General features: G+C 43.3%; 1 protein-coding gene across 2 annotated transcripts in view; it reads left to right on the forward strand.

Moving 5' to 3' along the window:
* The window catches only part of LOC138349699 (uncharacterized), a 96,738-nt gene that overhangs the window by 26,716 nt on the left and 46,343 nt on the right, over window positions 1-23,679 (forward strand). Inside the window, exon 4 of one of the 2 annotated variants that reach the window (XM_069308685.1) lies at window positions 3,580-10,532. In XM_069308685.1, coding sequence (XP_069164786.1) covers window positions 3,580-5,040 — 1,461 coding nt within the window. In that variant the 3' untranslated portion in view covers window positions 5,041-10,532. Of the gene's footprint in view, window positions 1-3,579; window positions 10,533-18,025; window positions 18,257-23,679 lie in introns of those variants that run through there. The other variant, XM_069308684.1, reaches the window with a different exon arrangement.

Consider the following 23,679-nt stretch of genomic DNA (forward strand, 5'->3'; position numbering starts at 1 on the left):
CCCACATGCGCCTGTTTCTGGGGGGGTCCTGGGTCACCCGGTGGTTGCTCGAGGGTCTGTGCAGGAGCCTGAACTTCGCGATGCTGGTCTACCCGCCGGGTCAGATTTGGCTTCGTCGGCTGTTCTGGTTCCTTCAGGGACGTCCCTTCTGGCTCTTGTGATCGCTGGGTTCGGACCCCGGGGGCTTTGTGTCGGTTGCTGCGTCGGCTTCCTCTTCGAGTTTTTCAGGGTTCTGTGCCTTGGCGCCCATCCGAGCCCTCGCTCGATGTGTTCACGGACGCGTTGTCTCTATGCTGGGGCTCTGCGACCAGTGCTCACCAGGCCGGCCAGGGACGTTGGAGTCCGTCCTTCTGTTGAGTCCACAGAACTGTGCTGGAGTTCGCGGCGGTACGGTTTGCTCTTCGGAGGCTTCAAATCACCCGTGGGTCTACGATCCAGCTCCATTCGGACGGCTCCCTGGTGGTTCATTGTCTGAACCGAGGGGGATCGATGTGGTCCTTGGCTCTTTGGTGCTGGTCGCTTCGGGTGACTCGTCTGCTGAGTTCTTGGGGTTTGGCTCGCCTGGCAGTTCACGTGCGGGTAGTGTCCAACGTCTTGGCTGACGGCCTGTCTCATTTCATTCCTCTCTCCACTCTCTACGGAATGGATGGTTGACGCCGACTCCTTCCGTTGGCTTTGCCAGACGTTCGGACGCCCCAAGGTGGACCTCTTCGCGTCGGCGTGGTCATGGCGCCTTTCCCTGTATGTGGCGCCTTTTCCCGAATGCGAGGCCGTCGGGGTCGATGCCTTTCAGCAGGACTGGTCGAGATTTGTTTTGGGATGCCTACCTTTCTGGGTGCCTAACCTGGTCGATGGCAGACATAGAATGCTTCCAATCACATGGGGGTTTCTATAGGCCATTGCTCCCCTTGCCTTTCTAGAGGGGGCCAGGTTCTGGCTTGTGGTCTCCAGTAGACCCATAAGAACTCCATACACATGACTGATGCCAAAGTCTGACATTAGCATATCAGCGTAGTAAGCTCCGGGGAGCCTCCGGGACTCACCCAGAAAATAGAGTTTCATTACATTCAACGCTGGATTTTTGAGCAAGGGGTTAGTGAAGGGTTATTAGTTCTGCAATGATACAACTTCACTACTGCTTTTAATGTTTATATTTTGAAACAGTGTTTTCGAATTGTGGACTATCCTCCTTCCTCTCTCCCTCCTGATACAGCTCTCGTGCCTTGCAGATAACTGGGGAGGAGTTAACTCCGCTGGGTGGCGTCATCAGAAGAGAGGGAGGAAGGGGAAGGTCTGTCAGGCGGATATACAAACATGAGGCAACTCGTTGCAAACCTGTAAAAACTACGTACAAGAACAAGACTCACGTGTGTCATTTATGCCTGCTGGAGTTTGATTACGCTCAGGAGTTTAGGGATCACATAAAGACCCACGGAAGCTACGAGTGTGCAGTGTGTGGAAAAGTGATTGCTAAACAGGGAATGTTAACTCAACATTATGCCAAATTTCATGGACTAAAATTAAACCCAGATACTCATCATGTTTGCTGGATATGTGGAAAAAAGTATAAGTCGAAGCCAGCAGTTACTTATCACATTAATACTGCCCATAATGATGCCAAACTGAAATGTGATGTTTGCGGGAAAAGCTTTGGCCATGCAAAGAACCTAAAGGCCCATGTAAAACGCCACGGGGAGAAAGAAGTAGCTTGCGATAAATGCCCCTCCAGGTTTTATACGACCTCTGAATTGGGATATCATTACAATGCGGTTCACCAAAATGCAAGATGCTGGAAATGTGAAAATTGTGGGAAGGAGTTCAGTCGATCTAGTATTTACCTTAATCATATAGAAAAGCATAAGCCGAAGAGATTCGAATGTACTATTTGTTTCAGAATGTTCCGGCGAAAAGCACATATCGAAGCACACATAAAACAGCATGCCAACTCAGGCTCTGACTCTGATTTAAACCCCAAGGACAAAATAAAGAAGTACTTTCGATGTAATGAATGCGGTGCTTTGTTTGAAAATGAAGATAAGCAAAAGGATCACCACTGTGGTGATCGTGTCAAACTCATTAAGCAGTATGTTTGTGTAGGATGCAATGTTTCTTTCCCTTCCCAGGAGGACTTAAATAACCATGTTTGTGGTCAAAATTCAGCTCATATTTTGGTTCAGTCTGAAACCATTGCCGAAGATGTTCAGATATACACAGAACCGGACAATTTTGAGCCTGGTTCAATTGGTATTAACACCGAAGAGTGGGATGCATGTTATGTTGTACTTGGATGAACAGAAACTTGTTTTTGCTTCATACAGTGTTTACAGTCAATGTTACCCATCATTTAATATGGCTTTCGCTATGCTGCTTTTGTTAAACATGATGCTTTCATAAATTTAAACATTTGGAAAAAGTACAATACAGTATGACCATACTGTCAATTGTATGTGTCCTCTGAGTTTTGGAGTGGACAGGCCAGGCCATCTGTATTTAAACATTATACACACTCAGATATAAACAAAATACAATAGCCATCATATGATTATTTAATAAGCCTAAATTATAACTAGTTATAATGAATTAGTTGCAATGTTTCTAAATGTGGTACATACAGTGCACTATATTCATTATTTCTTATATGTACTGTATATGCAGGGCATCAAGGTAGCCTTCTGAAATACAGAGAAAATTTTAATGACTGAATACTGTTTTCACTTTTAAAAAACCATTGAACTTTTAAGTACACAATGAATTCGCAAGAACTTCATCGATCTGTGAGAAAATCTTGAAGCTGTACAGTAGGATCGAACCTGCATTCTTAAACTCCCAAGGTACGCGCACCATCGTGGTCTTGTCGGTAGTGCATGTGATCGAGGAATTCAGGAATGTGGGGTTCAATCCCAAAATGTAGCTTCAATTTTTCTCTTAAGAAAATCATCATCATAATTAAGACTGTTGTCTTATTAATCATTAAGACTGTTGTTGTTAAAACATTAAAGTTTGTTTATATATATTGCAAAAAAAAAAATTATTCACTATATAGTTTAGATGTTCAACTAATATATTTTGATTAACTGATTTATTAAAATATGTTTTGTACCGGTAATTGATAAAATATTACTAAAATGGTTACCTCTGATGGCGCCTTGAGCTAAGCAGGCCACTACCACAGGGCGCCACAGAGGGACCCATCAGTAAGAGGAGATTTATTACATTCAGTGCTGGGTTTATTGGGACTGTATGCTAATATTGAAGTACAATATAACACAGGCATGAAAGATTAATAAACAGGTTTTCCATGGTGTTGTCTCTCTTATCCTAATAGAGCCTTAATTATTTTGGTGAGAGGAGGATTAAAAAAGCAGTCTTAAAGATGTTTAACCCTTATTCAGCTCCAGTTACTATCTGCAATTTCCTCCTGTGCTCATATTGCCACTTGCAATTGATCCTTATGGGTTTTCAATACTTTTTACTCGTGCGCACCTGGATGTTGGACTTTTAAATAGCTTAGCAGTTTAAGGGTTAAAAATGTTTAAGGATGTGATTTCGCTAGACTGAAAGTCTTGTATTGTCTTTCAGACGTTACAGGTGACCCGTCCCAGGGAACCAGGCAAGAGAGTACCAGTGCTATCAGAGAAGATGCGTCTTAGTCTGGCAGAGTTATCTAGAAAATCTCGAGCTATGCCACAGACAGAGACAGGTAACACTCTAAAGGATTTGGATCCTGAAGGGCATAGCTCAGAGGCACGTGTTAAGAGGCAGTACCGCAAGAGAACACATATCATCCATTTATGTAAGTTCTGCATGAAGGTGTGTCCGACGGGCGAACAATTGAAAGAGCATCAGCGGTCACACGATACAATTGAGTGTCAGTTTTGTGGAAAAGTGTTGGCTCGGATTGGAGCGTGGGAAAACCACCTTAAGGTATTTCATAATGTTGAAATCCAAGTGCCAGGTAATGAAGAGGCACTGAATAGGCCTAAAGAGGAGGTGGATTGTAGTGTATGTGGAAAACAATTTTCATCAAAATCTGCCCTTGCTTACCATTTAAAACTTCACGATGGTAAAAGTTATCAATGTAATCAGTGTAATAAAGTCTTCAGCCATCCAAGTAATTTAAAAACTCATCAGTTGAGACATGAGAAAAAAAAATATTATTGTGATAAATGTGGCAAAAAGTTCCATACAAACTTTGCTCTCTTAATGCATGACAATCAAACTCATCGTATGGCCAAGTCTTGGAAGTGTAAACATTGTGCTAAAGCCTTCACAAGATGTGCTGCCTTTAAGGAACACATACGAATCCACACCGGTGAAAAACCATTTGAATGTCACGTCTGTGGTGTTAAATTTAGAAAAATCCACCACCTGAAGAATCATGCCAAACAGCACGAGCCAAAAACATTCCGTGGTGGACCATTTAAGTGCCAACAGTGTCCAGGGGCTATATTTTTGCACAAGGTGTCGTACGACCGACATCGGAAGTTTAAGCACCCTGAAGTGGAAGTGAATGCGCTGATTGGTGGAGAACACAATTTGTTCAGCTCAGATATTGTACTTAAGAGAGAATTCGTGATTGAAAATGAAGGAGACAGGGTAGCCACAAATTATGTGGTTGGAGACCTTGAAAGAGTAGAGGGCATTGAGATGGTGGGCTTGGATGATGGTAACTTTGGTATTGGAGGCCAGGGAGGTCAGTGCATTATTGTCCTTTCTGAGGCTACTGAAGATGATGCCAAAAATCAGCAGCTAGAGATATCAAATGATGAACAAGAACCCACAGTTACAATTCAGCCACAGCTCTTGAAGGAAGAGATTGATGATGAAGCAGAAGACTATTACGCAGAGGATGAGGAGTCTGAAGTCCATGAATTTGATGCAGTTCAGCTTGCTTCCTTACAGGAGCACATGCAACTGAGTGAACAAGTGACAGCTGCACAGCTTCAGCAGTTATCTATGGCAACTCTTGAGGGTGGAAAATTTCAAGTGCAGATGGATGGAGAAACTTTTGATGTATACACAGTCAGTCCCTCAGAGTAGACTGTTACCAATTCTCTTAGTTGTTGACTTAAGGGGGGTGACAATGACTCGGGTCTCTTAGCTGCTGTTGTTGAATTAGAAGGCAAGAAGGACCAATGTCCCTTACTTAGTTGTTGCTGATTTAAGATGAGCAACAACAACCCAGGTCCCCTAGTTGTTACTGATTTAGGGTTGATAATGGTGATCCAGATCCCTTAGTTTTGATGCGTATACAGTTGGTGCCTCGTCTAGTCTTATAGCTTTGATGTCATGGGTGTAAGGGTATAACAAACAATCCAATCATACAGTCCCTGTGTTTTAATGCATATTTTGTGTAGATTATGAAAAGGAAAATAAAGGGCCACATGGAGATTACTTCTCTTAAAGTTAATAATAATATTTAGGTTGGTACATCTAATACTTTCTTGTGTTGTATTTAAGTTGCTGCCCCAAGTTTTTGGGTTGAACCCATTACTGTATTTAGGTTGGAACACTTAATAATTGGGTGGTTGTACCCTTTATTTAGGTTGATAGATTTGATAATTGGGTTATACCCAATATTTAGGATAGTAATCTAATTGGATTGCTGTACCCATTACTGTATTAAGTTGGTGCGGCAAATATTTTTAGCTGTATAAAGAAAATCTTTATTGCAACATAGTGATTTTTGTACATTGGACAAATTTTTGTAAATTTTGTACATTAAATAGATTGTAGGAAAAGTATTATTTTGCATTTGGGTGTGTACCGGTGTGTGTATATATGTAAACTGTACATAGTTGTGTTAGTAGCAGTATGTCATTTCTCTCATGACCAGTTTAGGAAGAACTGTGAATAAGTTAATTTTATTTGTAACAAGTCAAGGGAAATAATGCCAGATATTTATGTACTGCATGTGATACACATGGTGATTGTGTAGAGTATGTGTATGGTGAGGAAGAGGGGATAGAATGTGAGCGCCATATGGGAATGGATGCGGAATATATATACTGTATATGTGTGTGTGTGTGTGTGTGTGTGTGAAGGAAGCGTGACTAAGACTGTGAACACCGTAATGGAGGACGAGAAGACTAGGTGGCAGCTGTTTGTGAAGAGGAGCTGATAGTGTACAAGAACCACTAAACATTAATGTACATTCTGGTCTTGTAAAGCCGTGGGACGATGCCGGGCATAAATTGGTGAAGTGCGGCGGTGCTAGTGTCTCCATGTTGAAGCACATGTACATGGTGTAAGATAAGGTGAATGGAGAGCATTACTGTATTTGTTTTTAAATATCTCGGACCACTTTCGTCTATATTACTACTGTTTTTCTTCCTCCTCCTAGACTATTGCCCCTTCCCCCCCCCCCTCCACCCACCCCCACTGACATCCCCCACCTTACCTTCCTCCAAGATACCCTGTAACCTTCCCTCCTGTACCCCTACATACCCCTCAAGACACCACCTACCCTCCCACACCTGGACACCCCCCTACATTTTCCCTCAGAAAACCCCACTACCTTCCCCCTCCCCTCTCAAGACTTCCTCTGGAGCTTACCTCACACTAAGACCCCCCCCTCTACATCCCCCAAGATACCTTCCATCTCCCCCATATACCCCATTCCTTCAAACCCCCAGACACACACCTGGGGGAAGGTGTGGACACACACCTCACTTCCCTCACTAGGGGACACAGGTGGAAACTGAGTGCCCAAATGAGCCACAGAGATACTAGAAAGAACTTTTTTAGTGTCAGAGTGGTTGACAAATTTATTTATTTATTTATTTATTTGTTTATTTATTTATTTATTTATTTATTTATTTATTTATTTATTTATTTATATACAAGAAGGTACATTGGGAGTGTGAGGATACATAGCATAGTAATTACATTCTTGTAAAGCCACTAGTACGCGCAGCATTTCGGGCAGGTCCTTAATCTAAGAAACTTATAAGTAGGTAAATACTTGCAAAATTTATAAAAATGATAAGTTACATAGCATGAAAAAAATAAAAGATGAGAATGGAATGGAATGCATTAGGCAGTGATGTGGTGGAGGCTGACTCCATACACAGTTTCAAGTGTAGATATAATAGAGCCCAGTAGGCTCAGGAACCTGTACACCAGTTGATTGACGGTTGAGAGGTGGGACCAAAGAGCCAGAGCTCAACTCCTGCAAGCACAATTAGGTGAGTACCTTTGTCCCACCATACACCCTCCCTTTCATTCCCTCAAACACCCTCTTTCTTCCCCCAGACACCCTCTTTCTTCCCCCCAGACACCCTCTTTCTTCCCCCAGACACCCTCTTTCTTCCCCCAGACACCTTCTTTCTTCCCCCAGACACCCTCTTTCTTTCCCCCAGACACCTTCTTTCTTCCCCCAGACACCCTCTTTCTTTCCCCCAGACACCTTCTTTCTTCCCCCAGACACCCTCTTTCTTCCCTCAAACACCCTCTTTCTTCCCACCAGACACCCTCTTTCTTCCCCCCCAGACACCCTCTTTCTTCCCCCAGACACCCTCTTTCTTCCCCCAGACACCTTCTTTCTTCCCCCAGACACCCTCTTTCTTCCCCCCAGACACCCTCTTTCTCTCTTTCTTTCCCCCAGACACCCTCTTTCTCTCTTTCTTTCCCCCAGACACCCTCTTTCTTCCCCCCAGACACCCTCTTTCTTTCCCCCAGACACCCTCTTTCTTCCCCCCCAGACACCCTCTTTCTTCCCCCCCAGACACCCTCTTTCTTCCCCCCAGACACCCTCTTCTTTCCTCCCTCCAGATACCCCCCACCCCCCATGATGGTACCGTGTTGGTACAGTGTGGTGGCACCAGTTTACCTTGTTGGTACTGTGTGGTGGTACCAGTTTACTGTGAAGGTACAGTGTGGTGGCACCAATTTACCTTGTTGGTACTGTGTGGTGGTACCAGTTTACCTTGTTGGTACTGTGTGGTGGTACCAGTTTACCTTGTTAGTACTGTGTGGTGGTACCAGTTTACCATGATGGTACAGTGTAGTGGCACCAGTTTACCATGATGGTACAGTGTAGTGGTACTGTATGTTCCTGATACATCAGATGGGATATGAAAGATTGGGTGCTGCTCATTAGTATCTTTTACCTCGTTTTTTACTCCCTATAATGCATTCTCTTGTGTATGCCGCACGACGCCTCCCGACCCATGCATGCGAGGAACAAAACGGCTCTGCTGATTATTTGTTATGGTTGAGAAGCTAGATAATATGTTTTTGTGTTTGCTTCTTAGCTTTAAATATAGATTGAGGTGTTATCGTATGGAGAAACATATTGCTTTGGTTATTGTTCTATTCCTCTAAAGCTGTATAATATAATAGTTTTGCCAGCATACACGTCCCATGTTCAATGTCTGCATCTTTTTATTATTCTGTACGATATTGCATTTTTGGCCTTTGAAAGATAATACATTCGCCATTGATTTTATTTCAACGTTATTGCTACTTGTCAGTAAAGTTGGGCCTTGCATTGCCTACCATATTGATGTGGTATGGTACTACTGAATGACTTCTGTCTTTAGGCAATATGCTAACTGCCCTAAGTTGTCTTCGTGAGAGAACTGATATCATTAGATGGTTCCAAGGATAAATGTCCCTGTGGTTCGATTTCTGACTAGGCCTCCAAGTTGAACCCATTCTCTCAGTTTTCCACGTCATAAAAAATGCAGTGGTTTAGCCGAACCAAAAGTGCCAGAATCTCGGGTACTTGCCTAACCTACTGCAGCCTATATGTATTATTTCCAAGAAGCATCAATTTCCAAGCATTTTTTATTTCCCTAAACCTTGGCAATTTGTACGTTGGCATCAATTGCTTAAAAAATGGAGTGCAACACATATTGTGTCATTTGTCATGCTTATTCCAATGGTATCTTGACATCATCACTTTAGCTACTTGGTTATTTTATGTACACACTGTTATGCATATTGAAACTCATAAATTCAATTTCCTCTATATCATTCATCAAACTGGTGCGCAATGTAGAGTCTTGCCAGTGTTCATTATACAAAGGTCACATTAGTATGCATTGTACAGGGTCATGATAGTGTAGGTTGTATTGTCATGACATTATCCAAGGTCATGACAGTATACATTGTACTAGGTCATGCCAGTGTACATTCTAGAGGGTCATATCAGTGTGCCTTTTATAAGGTCATGCAAATGTACATTGCATGAGGTCATGCCAGTGAATATTGTTACATGGTCATGCCACTGAACATTATTCAAGGTCATGTCAGTGTACATTGTAGAGCATCATGACTGTGCATAGTATAGGGTCATATCTGTGTACATAATATAAGGTCATGGCATTGTGCATTCTATAGGGTCATGTCAGTGTACATTGTACAAGGTCATGTCACTGTACAGTACAGTATACAAGGCCATGTCACTGTACATTGTACATGATCCTATAGGAGTATATTGTACAAGAGGTGATGCCACTGTACATAGCAATACAACCTCATTTAGGTACACCATATTTTCGTTCACCTTTTTAATGAATGTTTTATGTTTATCATATACTTTATGATTAAGCAAATAGATAATTTTGTAGTGCTGCATTTAGAAATTTGGCTTACCAATAAGTTGCAAAATATTAAAAAAATATATTTGAATGCCAGGCTTTATACTGTAAGAAAATGATCAGTTCTTCGTATTCTTTCTTGTGTCATGTTACATGGGATGTGTTAAGTGTTGTAATGTGGTTCTTTAACCCACAATGCTGAAATAATGTACACATTTAACCCGCATAGCTGAAATACAGTACAGTCATGTGGCTCTTTATACCGCACAACTGAAATAATGTGGCTCTTTATCCCACACTGCTTGAATAATGTGGCTCTTTATACCGCACAGCTTAAGTAATGCCACTCTTTATCCCACACTGCTTGAATAATGTGGCTCTTTATACCGCACAGTTGAAATAATGTGGCTTTCCTCTGTGCACAATAATGTTACCAATAATTGATTTTATTCTCTGTTGCATGTGTCAAGTTATTTGTTCGTCACTTACCTGTGGACATGGTCAAGCTGCACTGGGCACAAGCCTCTTCCACTGAACACACACACACACACACACACTACAATGTTGTCATTGTAACGTAACACCATGCACTATTCTGCGCATTTTCTTTTGACTCATATTCAATTCTTGTGCACGTTTTTCATTTGTAAAATGGAATTTTTTTTTCAAATGCTTTTGTGCATTCTTAAATGCTCCCAATACTGTAAACCTTCTTTCACTACACACATTAGTGATTTAACACATAAGTTCAGGCATTAGTTAAATAATGCAGGAAATGTACATTTTGTGGATTTAATATTTTGTTAAGAATACAACTTGCCAAATGTGAAATATTTACTATGTAAATGAATAAATATAAATTCACAGTTTGTGATTACATTATCAGTCATTGTATTTATTTTTGTAAATTGCCATTGATTATAATCATGGACACATGTAAAAAGTTGTATAATATATGCCATATAATAAACTTGGCAAGTTTGAAAATTCTTGGCTTGTTATCCAAAATACTTGATTTGTTATCCAAAATACTTGACTTGTTATTCAAAGAGGAGTATTTGGGGAAAAGGCCACAAGGATTAACACCTCAAACAAAGGTTTGTCTACCTCGGTGGAAGGTCGTCTTGTTTGATCAAAACCTCCCTGCCATCACCTTATCAACTTGGCCTCTTAAGTTGTAATTATGGAATCCTGATAAAGATAACTTGAATTTTGCTAGAATTATGCTAGGGTAAATGTTAAACGATGATATCTCGAAACTAATCAGCATAGCTTCACCGAGATGACTACACATGAGCACTGATGCTATGGGATCCTCCCAGTGCTCTAGGAGCTATGAGATTCCTTGGGTAGTTTTGCATGAGAAACATTAATTTTGTCTGCATAGGGCTGCCTTTGTTGCTCTCCGGGCGAGGGGGGCAAGTCAAGAGCATGAGGGAGTATAGGTAATACAGCCTCTTGCAAGAAATAATTAAATAAGAATTCACATGGATATGACAGGGAAAATTATCTAGGTAAATATAGTGTGTTTGGCCTATGAATCAGATTACCAAGGATAATGTAACTGGATATGTTAACTCGACTTAGATCATTAATTTTCCCTAGGTCCTACCTACCTGTTGATAATTCCAAGGAGCAACGTCCCTGTGGCCCGGTTTCTGCCCAGGCCTCCTGGTTGCTGGTTTGATCAACCAGGCTGTTCAATGCAGCTGTTCACAGCCTGGTTGATCAGGTATCCTTTGTAGGTGCTTTCCAAGTTCTCTTTTGAACACTGCCAGAGGTCGGCCAATTATGTCCCGTATGTGTAGAAGAAGCATGTTGAAAAACCTTGGGCCTTTGATGTTGATCGAGTTCTCTCTCAGCGTGCCAATTGCCCCTCTGTTTTTCATTGGGGGCTATTTTGCACATCCTACCATGCCTTCTGGTCTCATGTGGTGTTATTTCCATGTGCAGATTTAGAACCAATCCTTCTAATATTTTCCTAGTGTAAATTATTATGTATCTCTCCTGCTTGCATTCTAGGGAATACAGATTTAAAACTTTTAGGCGGTCCCAATAATTTTGATGTTTAATTAAGTGGATTCTAGCAGTAAAAAGTCTTTGCAGTTCTCCAGCTTTGAATGGGGATGTTAGTGTTAAACAATATTCCACTCAAAAGTGCACTAATGTCTTAAAAGTATCTTCATTGGCATCGCATTTCTTGTTTGGAAGGTTTTTGTTATCCAACCTGTCATTTTTCTTGCAGTTGTGACAACAACTTTGTTTTATTCTGTAATAATATGGAGTTCTAATATGATTATTCCTAAATCTTTTTACATTACTTTTTCTTTTAGTAATGTGGTTTGACTGGGGTTTCTACTTTGATATTTTCCATTCTTTTCCATAGCACAGTAATTGGAACTTATTCTCATTAAAAATAATTTTATTTTCTATAGCCCATTGAAAGATTTCATTAACATCAGATTAGAGGTTTGCTGTATCTTCTATATTGTCTACGCTCATGAAGATTCTAGTGTTATCTGCAAAGAATGATACAAGTACTATACTGTAGTTTGTATCCTTGTCTGTATCTGATATAAGGATGAGGAAAAGTACCGGAGCAAGAAAAGTACCCGGTGAGAGCTCAGTACCCTGGGGGACTGAGCTCTCACCGGGAATTATTAAGATTTTAGTTTGTTGACTATTTCACTCTGGGTTCTGTTTGTTAGGAGGTTATTGATCCATCTTTCTACTTTACCAGTAATTCCTTTTGTGCACATGTTGTGTGCAATAACACCATGGTCACATGTTGTGTGCAATAACACCATGGTCACATGTTGTGTGCAATAACACCATGGTCACATGTTGTGTGCAATAACACCATGGTCACATGTTGTGTACAATAACACCATGGTCACATGTTGTGTACAATAACACCATGGTCACATGTTGTGTACAATAACACCATGGTCACATTTCCAAAAAGCTTTTGCTAGGCCAATGATATACCTCTTCCAGAATGCAACCCACAGCAGTTGCCTAACACCCAGGTATATACCTATTTACTCCTAGGTGGACAGAGGCTTCAGGTGAAAAGAAACTTGGCCAAATGCCTCTTGTTCTGTTGCAGGAAGCAAACATAGGACTGTTCATCTGTAAACCAACTGCATTGATCACCGTGTTTCATTACGTATACAGTATATAGTGACAGAGACTCATGATCAAAGCCAGGGTACCATAGGTATTGGTGGCACCATGAGTTGGGTGCCTGTAGTTAATGACAGCAGAAATTAAATTAGCTCTTCTATCAATTCCTGTTTACAGATGGCTAAAAACAATAAAGGCCTATTTACATTGAAGATCTGCTCAATGAGGGGGGCCTCATAATGGTCATGAGAGATTATAGTAAGAGCAGATAAAGATAAATCATGATTGTTGGTACTGGGGGACTTCAACTTGAAAACAATATACTGTACAGTACTGGGAGACCCACGAAGCAAGAACGTAGGACATTTGGACAGACAGATTTGTAAACCACATCCTGGAGACATGTATCAGCATGTTAAGCATGCAACTAGAATGAGGGAAGGGGATGTTCCGTCAATACTGGATTTAATATTCACCAGGAAAGACGAAGAGATATTTGACATTTGGTACCTTCCTTCCCTAGGAAAGTGACCATATCCTGTTGGAAATTAAATATGCAAGGCAATAACATCTAGAAGAGAATGGGGAAATTTAATTAGTTGAGAAACTTGATTTCAAGAGAGGACAGTATGGGGAATTTAGCAAATTCTTTAATGAATTTAATTGGAAAGACTTCTTGCTAGGCAAGAAAGTAAGTGAGATGTATGCCAAATTCGGTGAAATATATGATTAAGGTGCAAAAAAATTCATATCAAAACAGAGATACAGGACCAGAAAACAAGATTAATTCAACAGAAATTGTGAGAAGGCCAGAGAGGAAAAGACAAGAAAATGGGCACAATATTGGAAGAGGCCTAACCTTTAAACATCCCAGCACTACAATCAAACAAGAAACAAACACTGTACACAGGAGTGAAGAAAGGGACTCTGAGAAAGTGATTGCAGACAAATGTAAAACAGATCCAGGCCTTTTCTATAAATTTATTAAAAGCAAACTGCATGTTAAGGATAAAATCCAGAGATTGAGAAGAGGGAACAGATTCACAGAAAATTAAAAATAAATGTGTGAAACACTAAATGAAGTTCCAAGTGTGAACAAATCCACAATGGCCGTGATGAGGGTTCGAACCTGCGTCCGAGAGGATCCCAGACGCGTCTTAATCGACTGTGCTACAACACTGATAAAAATTGCAACCAGGTATTCCACTAAAGTCACACGGATCCTGCAGCCTCTCCGAGACACAAACCAGGGTTTTACGCAATTTCCCCCATGCACCCGGGCTCTGTCAATAAGCTGTTCTACATCTTCGCCCTTATAACTTATTGACAGGTAGAACAGCTTATTGACAGAACCGGGTGCACGGGTGTATAGCGTAAAACCCTGGTTTGTGTCTCGGAGAGGTTGCAGGATCTGTGTGAATTCAGTGGAATTCCCGGTTGCAATTCTTATCCGTGTCGTGGCACAGTCAATTAAGGCACGTCTGGGATCCTCTCGGACGTAGGTTCGAATCCTCATCACGGCCCTTGTGGATTTATTCATATGATGCATCACGCTATTGTGATTTCTGTGTGTAAAGTGTCAAGTGTGTTTGTGCAAAATGAGGTTTTTCAGAGAACCAGACACAATGCCAATTCCAGAGAACACCATAGTTGAAAGTTTTCTTTTGCAAAAAGAGTAGTAGACGGTTGGAACAAGTTAAGTAAGAAAGTGGTGGAGGCTAAAACCTTCAGTACATTAGTTTCAATATATGACAGAGGTGTCTCGAGACAAAGTGGAAAAGTTACTCAAGGGGCTAGGAAGATATAAAGCAGATGGGCCAGATGGAGCTTCACCTTGGGTGCTGAGAGAATGTGCAACTGAGCTGAGTATTCCACTACAATTGACATTCCAAACATCTTTGTGCACAGGAAACTTAGCTGATATATGGAAAAAGATAAACATATACTGTAGTTCCAATCTACAAAAATGGTAGCAGAGAAGACTCTAATTTATAGACACATATCATTAACAAGTGGTTGGAGTTTATACACTAGAAAGAATAGTTAAAACCAAAAGGGGAGAACTCCTGGAGAGTAATGACATAATAACAGACAAACAATATTGTTTTTGAACAGGAAGATCCTGTGTAACAAATCTACTTATTTTTTACAAAGGCCCACAGAGATTGTACAGGAAGAAGATGGATTCACTGTATCTGTCTGGACTTAAAAAAAAAAAAATTTTGACAGAGTCTCACACAAGAGGAAACTGGAACATGCTAGAGGGGTGACAGGGAGATTACTGACATGGATGAAAAATGTGAGTGTTACTAGCTGAGTACCAGAGGGTTCATTTATTGTGCCAGTAATGTTTATCATCTACATAAATGATCTACCAGAGGGAATACAGAACTATATGAACATGTTTGCTGATGATGCTAAGCTACTAGGGAAGATAGACTTTTACAATTGTCATGCCCTTCAAGATGATCTGGACAAAATATGTACACTATTTGGAGCAACACTTGGCAAATTGAATTTATTCTAAATAAATGCCATGGTATGGTATGGAATGCAAAATAAGAGAAAATACTCTACATACAACTTACAAACTATTTGGAAAGGCATTAAAGAACTCTGACAAAGAGATCTAGGGGTGCTTCTGGATAGTAGACTGTCACTAGAGGACATTGTTCAAGGAGCATCTGCTACACTCTCCGAATTTCAGAATCGCTTTTAAATACGTTGATGGTGAAATATTGAAGAAACTGTTCACAAGTATTTTGTAAGACTAAAGTTCTAAATTAAAATTAGACAATGAAAAAATTAACAATCAAAAAAGACAATAAAAAATAAAAATAAAAATTAGAATATGCAGCGATTGTATGGTGCCCATATCTCAAGCACTTTTAAAAAAGTGGAAGATGTGTAAAGGCACGTTACAAAATGCCTTCCTGAACTGAAAAGCGAGCTACAAGGAGAGGCCAGAGGCATTGAATATGCCAAAGGTTGAAGACAGCAGAAAAAGAGGCAATTTGGTCACTACATACAAAATAGTGATGGAAGTTGACAAAGGCTTTCTTGAAATCTGCACTCTGAAGAAAAAGGTCTTAAATTAAAGCTAAGGAAGCAAAGGTGCCAAAAATATTTGGAAGCTTACTTTTGCAAACAGAGTGGTAGATATTTGGTACAAGTACAAGGTGGTGGAGACCAAAACCATTGGTAGTTTCAAAGCGTTGTATGAAAAGAGTACTGGGAAGACAGGACACCATGAGCGTAGCTCTCATCCTGTAACTACACTTAAGTTATTACGCTGAAGACCTATACACACTGGAAGATCTGTACACACCAGAAGACCTGTGTATTCCAGGCAGGGTGAGAAGTATGGGCAAGTCTCCTTACACATTGCCTCTGTTCACCTAGCAGTGATTAGGAACCTGGGTGTTAGTCGACTGTTGTGGGTGGCATCCTGGGGAATGGTCAAATGCTGCATATATCCGAGGTATACTTGAATTTCCCACAATTGCCACAAGGCACAGCATGAGGAAAATAGCCGCAAGGTTACACATGATACACATGAAACTACCGCAAAGCAAAGAAACTAGCGCCACAAGGCCACTGCAACGAGTAGGCCGGAAGGTCCAAGAGTCCAAAAAAGGGTTCACTCCTTAAGTCGAAGAGTAGGTTCATGCCCAAATAAAGTAACTACTACTACACTGGTAACCTGTACAAAATAGAAAACCTGTACAGTACACACAGGAAGACCTGTACACACCAGAAGACATGTACACACCATATGACCTGTACACATGAGAAGACCTGTACACACCAGAATACCTGTACACATCAGAATACCTGTACACATCAGAATACCTGTACACATTAGAAGACCTGTACACATTAGAAAACCTGTACACATTAGAAGACCTGTATACATTAGAAGACCTGTACACACCATTAGACATGTACTGGAGGCCAAGACCGTCAGTAGTTTCAAAGCGTTATATGACAAAGAGTGTTGGGAAGACGGGACACCACGAGCGTAGCTCTCATCCTGTAACTACACTTAGGTAATTACACTTAGGTAATTACATTTAGGTAATTACATTTAGGTAATTACACACCAGAAGCCTGTACTCACCATTAGACCTGTACACATGAGAAGACCTGTACATATGAGAAGACCTGTACACATGAGAAGACCTGTACACATGAGAAGACCTGTACACATCAGAAGACCTGTACACATCAGAAGACCTGTACACATCAGAAGACCTGTACACATCAGAAGACCTGTACACATCAGAAGACCTGTACACATCAGAAGACCTGTACACATCAGAAGACCTGTACACATCAGAAGACCTGTACACAACAAAGACTCGTATGCAACAGACGTGTACACACCAGGGCCAGTATTGAACAGGCATTTACACAACTACTTAAGAAACCTATACATATTCCATAAATTATAGTATCTTTGTTTACTCTAATTTAATGGTTTATGAGCTTGCAACTTAAAACCCAAATTATTATTATTATATACACAACCTCATAGTGTTTTAGAGCTCATAAACTGTTTAATAAATGGAAACAAAGCTTTTTAAGGGTTGTGTAAATGCATGGTGAATCCTGGCCCAGAAGACTTGTACACACTGAAGAGATCCTGGCCAAGGAGGATTTACTGGGTACCAATCCTTAACTGTAGCCTTTGTTTTAGTTTAGCTACCAGGCTCCCAATATGCGCGGTAATATGTGCAGTTTATGGGTTAAAAATCCTGTGACTCCCTGCTACATTTTCATAATTGAAAAAATTTGCTTAATGAAGATGCTCACCACTTGCTAATTCTTGGTGATTCAGATATTTAGTACTAGTACTCAGAATTTAGGTTCTGCAACACACCAGCAAACATTTCATGACCCTCCAGTTGGGAATCACTGGCCTAAAAAGTGTAAGCTCTAAGGTGTCTAAATTCCTTCAATTGCCACTCAACACAACAACTGAATATTCATTGCCTAATGATCTCATCTACTGCCTGCAATCCACAACTCCTTGTGCTGCGGTACAGTATAAAGTTATTGCTCTTGTAGTACAGCGTTCTTTGTACTCAACTCACAACGAAGGATCCCAGATTCGATCCCCAGGTGGAACAGAAATGGTTGTGCATATTTCCTTTTACCTAGTGCCTCTGTTAACCTTACAATAACTAGGTTGCTAGAAGTTAGCTAACTACTGTTGGTTGCATCCTGGGAAAAGGTGAGCAGTTGACCTAGGGGGGGTGGGTGGGACTTCCATAAACAAAAGTACAGGCTTCTTTACCCAGATAACAGTAATTAATTATTACTGTATTTCCTAACATTATTTTTGTTTCCAGACATCAAAACGAAGCAGTGCAAGAAGAACCGGCTTTCCTTGTCCATACTGTGCATTTTATGCACCCTCGCCTCAGACTCTTCACACACACAAGTCCGCAGCCCACAGAGACATGGACTGCCCTCACTGTGGTAAGCTCCTTTCTACCTGGTGGGCTTATGAACGGCATTTATCAAAGTTCCATGCTCATGAAATTCCTGAAGAAGTCAAACATGAGAAGGCAGCTTTAGAGGTGAGTAAGCCATGTATGTAAATTGATACTGTATACAGTAGTGGTTTTTGTTCATATTGAAATAATTAATTTTAGCTCCTCAGTTTTAAGAACTTATGCTGTTAAAGTCCCTCAACCTTTTTGATCTTTATATGTAAATAAGCATGCAGTTAATACTTCCATAATATCCGTCATAAGCCATAGTCATGGGCTTCCTGTCAATTACTTGAGATAATGGTCAACAGATAAATATGGGAATGGCCTTCTAGTTTAGTGGATTATACAGTTTGCCTTTGGTTGTCGTGCTATAGAATGGATGTCAATTCACTTTAGCACATCCAGCGAAGGGTGAAAAAGTTGGTCTTAAGAGTTGGAAATCTATGTAAAGGGAGACTGAGAAAGCTAAAATTGCATCCTCTGGAAAGGAGAAGAGTTAAAGGTGACATGATTGAAGTGTACAAGTGACTGAATGGGTGTAACGGGGATATTAGTAAGTTGTTAGTTACATCACCTCAAACAATGGATATCAATTGGATAAATTTTGATTTTGGAAAGATCTGGGTAAATACTGGTTTTGAAAAGGGATGTTGATTTGTTTAACAATTAAGAAGGTCCCAGTTATATCTGAGCACAAGTGACAGGATGGTGGCCCTCAGGATTTTCTGTCCTTGTCGAGGCCACTTGAGATGGTGACTCCTCACAGCTTCCTGTTCCCCCTGCCACAACATCTAGAGATGGTAACCCCTCGGGTAAATTCAGGTGCTGTAAATACCTGTATATATTTATACCACGACCACGTGGCCAGGACTGTATAATAGTGACCACCGTAGGGACAGGGAGCTGGTGGCTTGTGGAGGATAACCTGCATGATCCTTCATGAAATGTTCAAACCATATTTTAAACTGTAGCACCATCTTGGCCCTTAAGGCTTCAGTGGATAAGTGGATCCACGGGCTTAATACCTTAGCTTGATAGTGAAAATATGTACAATACATCAATCCTTCATTATGGCTTGGTGATGTGTAAAATTTTTACCAAAATATATGTATTTTAAGGAATATCTTTATTCAAGTTATTCAAATTATTCATCCAAATTATTCATCTTTATTCAAGTTATTCATCCTAAGAGCCAGTGCCTGGGCCCTGGCTCTTAGGATGTCTTCGCCTTTTTGTCCTCCGCTTTTTGAGGATTCTGCTGTGGCTCAATATTTTCAGGCTGCTTCGGCTACTTGTCGCCCTATGTCTGAGTTGTTGGTTCTCCGGGGTCCCGAAAGGGTCATGCCAGGGCTCGGGGTTCCTCTCATCGTGGTAGGCCACTGGTGCTGGGTTCGGGTTCAGCCCTGCCTTTGGTCCCACCTTCGTCTGGTCGGTGCAGTGGTCGCTCTGTTCGAGGTTCTGGGTCTCGTAAGGGGCACCGGCCCTTTCGCGGTTCGCCCCATTGACGGGGGGGGGGGGGGGGTGATGGTGGTGGGGAGGCTTGAGCTGTTCGCTTGCGCTTGGTCCCACGATTTTTGGGTGTTTCTGTCGGACTGCAGTGGCATTGGGTGGCCCCTCCTCCCTCTGGGGGTTCGGGGCTGGCGGGGCAGGCCTCTTTCCCCTGGGCTCTGTCGAGTCATCTTGGAGTGGGTTTGTTTGGGCATGGTCGAAATGACAACGTCCCTCAGATGGGTTTTCCGTCTGTTCCCAATACTGAAACGGGAATGTGCGGACCTGCAATTCATTCTGGACTTGTCCCGTCTGAACCCCTGGGTTCATTGCACCTCCTCTCGGATGACCACGCTGTCCCAGGTTTGGCTCCTATTGGAGCCGGGCACTTGGATGGTGTCCCTGGACCTCCGGGACACTTATTGGCATGACCCAATTCATCCGGGGTTCAGGGACTGGCTCAGTTTTGTTGTGGGGAGTCATGCTTTCCACTTTCATTGTCTACCGTTTGGGTTGAACCTGGCACTTCGCATTTTCACGCGCCTCACGCGGGTTGTGGTGACCCGTCTGTGTCTCTTAGGTATTCGGGTGTTGGCCTACCTTGACGACTGGCTGGTTTGGGCTCCCAGCTGGTCCAGTTGTCTGCTAGCCAGGGATTTGATGCTTTCCCTGCTCACCGGGTTCGGGTTCTTGGTGAACTGGATGAAGTCCCATCTGGTTCCCTCCCAGGTTCGGACATGGCTGGGTCTTGTGTGGGACTCTCGGACCGCTTCCTTGTCTCTCCCTCCAGAGTCTCTCCTGCAGCTGCGGTCCCGCTTGTGCCTGTATCTGGGGGGCTCCCGGGTCACCCGGTGGTTGCTCGAGGGTCTGCGTGGGAGCCTGAACTTTGCAATGTTGGTCTACCCGCCGGGTCGGGTTAGGTTTCGTTGGCTGTTCTTGTTCCTTTGGGGACGTCCCTTCCGCCTCTCTCGTGATCGCTAGGTTCGGACCCCGGAGGCCTTGCGTCGGCTGCTGCGTCGCCGGCTTCCTCTTTGGGTTTTTCGGGGTTCAGTGCTTGGGCGCCTACCTGAGCCCTTGCTTGATGTGTTCACGGATGCTTCGTCTCTCGGCTGGGGCTTTGTGACTAGTGCTCACCAGGCCGGCCAGGGTCGGTGGGGTTCGTCCTTCCGTAGAGCCCACACCACGGTATGGGAGTTCATGGCGGTGTGGTTTGTTCTTCGGAGGATTCAGGTCGCCCGCGTGTCGACGATCCGGCTCCATTCGAACTGTTCCCAAGTGGTTCATTGTCTGAGCCGGGGGGAAGGGGGGTCGATGTGGTCCTTGGCTCTTTGGCGCTGGTCACTTCGGGTGACTCTCGTCTGCTGAGTTCTTGGGGTTTGGCTCTCCTGGCAGTTCACGTGCGGTGAGTGTCCAACGTCTTGGCCGACAGCCTGTCCTGTTTCATTCCCCTCTCCAAGGAATGGACGGTCGACGCTAACTCCTTCCATTGGCTTTGCCAAAAGTTCAGACGCCCCAAGGTGGACCTCTTCGTGTCGGCGTGGTTGCTGCGCCTTCCTCTGTATGTAGCGCCCTATCCCAACTGTGAGGCCATCAGGGTCGACGCCTTTTGGCAGGACTAGTCGAGATGGTGGTTCCTGTACCTCTTTCCCCTGGTTCAGCTGATGCTCCAGGTCCTGACTTGCTTAGAGACTTATCAGAGGAGCGTTGTCCTTTTGGCCCCGTGGTGGTCGGCCCAGCCATGGTTTTAGGGTCTGCTTGCTTGGTGTCCAAACCCAGAGGTTTTCCCGTGGCTTCTCCTCTTCCAGCAGATTGGGCCGAAACGTCACATGGCTGGTTCGATCTTCTCCTCGAGTCTTCGCGTATGGTTTTTTGACTCGTGTTTATCATCATCTCTATGGTGATCAGGTGGCTTCCTTGTTAGTGTCCCACCTGCGGGCTTCTTCTCGGCGGCAGTATGAAGTTTCCTGGCGGTACTTCCGTTTCTTCTTACGTCTTCGTCGTTGTACTTCGCTTTCTGTTAGGGTGGTGTTGTCCTTTCTCTCTTGATTGTTCCAGGACCATTACCTTATGCCAAACACTGTCACCTCGTATCGTGCGGCGCTGATGGAGCCGCTTCAGCTTGCTTTCGGTATTGATGTTACTTCTGCACCGTTTCGCAAGGTGTCTCGCACTTTGTTCCACCTCTGGCCTGCTGATGCGCTGCCTGAGCCGTCCTGGTTTTTGGACAGAGTGCTCTCATATCTTTCTTCTCAGTTTGTTGTGGTGCCTTCGGTTCAGGATTGTTTCTCCAAGGCTCTTTTTCTGTTGGCGTTGGCCTCTGGGGGTTGGGTTGGGGAGCTTCATTCTCTCCTCTGGCGCAAGGGTTTCTGATCTTCTGTCTTCGTGATGGTTTTGTTTGTTTGCAGCCGTCTCCTTCTTTTCTGGTGAAGAATGAGACTGCGGCTTTCCAGAGGGGTCCCTGGGTTGTTGATGCTTGGTTGGTCAGGCCAGGGGTGCATCATGTTTTGTGTCCGGTTGCAGCTCTTCGCCTTTATTTGTGCACCACAGCTTCTGTGTCCAGGGATGTGCTTTGGATTGATCCGGTTTCCCTTCTTCCCTGTTCATGGGTGCTGGTCTCCTAGGTCGTCTGCAGAATTATTAAGGCTAGCCAGCCTGCGGTCTATCCCCATGCCCATGACGTTCATAAGTTTGCTGCTCTTGCTGCCGTCTTTGGCAACATATCCTGGGCTGACATTCGGGCATGGGACTTTTGGCGGTCGAACAGGATCCTGGCTGCTCGTTACCTAGTGAACGTTCCTGGGCCTAGTTGGCCCTGTGTCACTTTGGGTCAGAGGCTACAGCCAGTTGTCGCAACTTCGAGTTGAGGAGTGAGCAGCGGCTGCCTCCCGAGTAAGTCCCTGTGTTTTTTTCTCTGCGGGTAGTTAGCTCTGGGGAGCTGAAGGGGCTCCCCCCAGAAAACCAGCGTGGAATGTAATGAAACACCATTTTCTGGGTGAGACCCGGAGGCTCCCCAGCATCCCTCCCTCCCTCCGGTTGGCGTTTTTTTGCGTATTTTGACATCCAGCCTCAGAACTGATGGGTGGATAGCTGGCGTAGGGGGTCTGGGGCTCCTCCTTCCCCCCTCCCAGGGGAGGGGGGAGCTGCGCAGACAGTGGAACAGCAACATGTAACTTCATGCTCGTTTACTCCTTTTCTTTTAGGGAAGTTCTATCCACTTGTTCGGCTTTTGGTAGCAATATTTTCACCAGAATAGGGATTTTTTGGGGGATGCTTACCTTTCTGGGTGCCTGACCTGATCGATGGCAGACATAGAATGCTTCCAACCACATGGGGGTTTCTATAGGCCATTGCTCCCCATGCCTCTCTGAGGGGGCCAGGTTCTGGCTTGTGGTCCCCGGTAGGCTCATAGAACTCCATATACATGACTGATGCCAAAGTCTGACATTAGCATATCAGCCTAGTAAGCTCCGGGGAGCCTCCGGGTCTCACCCAGAAAATGGCGTTTCATTGCATTCAACGCTGGTTTTTTAATGTCTGCGGCTCATTTGAGTACTCGGCTTCCTCCTGTATTCCCTTGTGCTTGTACCACCCGTGTTCACTACTCCATCTTTGTTTACTCTGTCACTTCCCTGCTTGGCAGGATTGCGTCGATGGCTCCTAACAGGGTTGTTAGGTGTTGTGTGTTTTGCTTGGACACCTTGCGTGTGTCTTCAGTGAATTTCCTTTGTCTGTGTAGCCTGTTCTTCGTTGTCATGTGGGGCACTGCCCCGCCTTTCGGTGCTTTTTGTTTAGTTTTTCGGCACCTGGGTCTTTTCCCTGTATTTGGATACTCCTTTGTTCCCTCGGTCCGTGCTTTTGTGTCCTCCTTCCTTGCTTGGTCTCTAATCTCTGGATACCCCCTTCCTTGCCTATTTTCAGTGCCTGGCTGCACCCTGATATCCATAGTGTCCCTCTGTGTATGTGCGACCTCCACTACACACTGTGTGGTTGGTCGTGCACTTTGGGTTCCCGGCTGCTGC

Source organism: Procambarus clarkii, chromosome 63, assembly GCF_040958095.1.
Source record: "Procambarus clarkii isolate CNS0578487 chromosome 63, FALCON_Pclarkii_2.0, whole genome shotgun sequence".
NCBI classification, from domain to species: domain Eukaryota; kingdom Metazoa; phylum Arthropoda; class Malacostraca; order Decapoda; family Cambaridae; genus Procambarus; species Procambarus clarkii.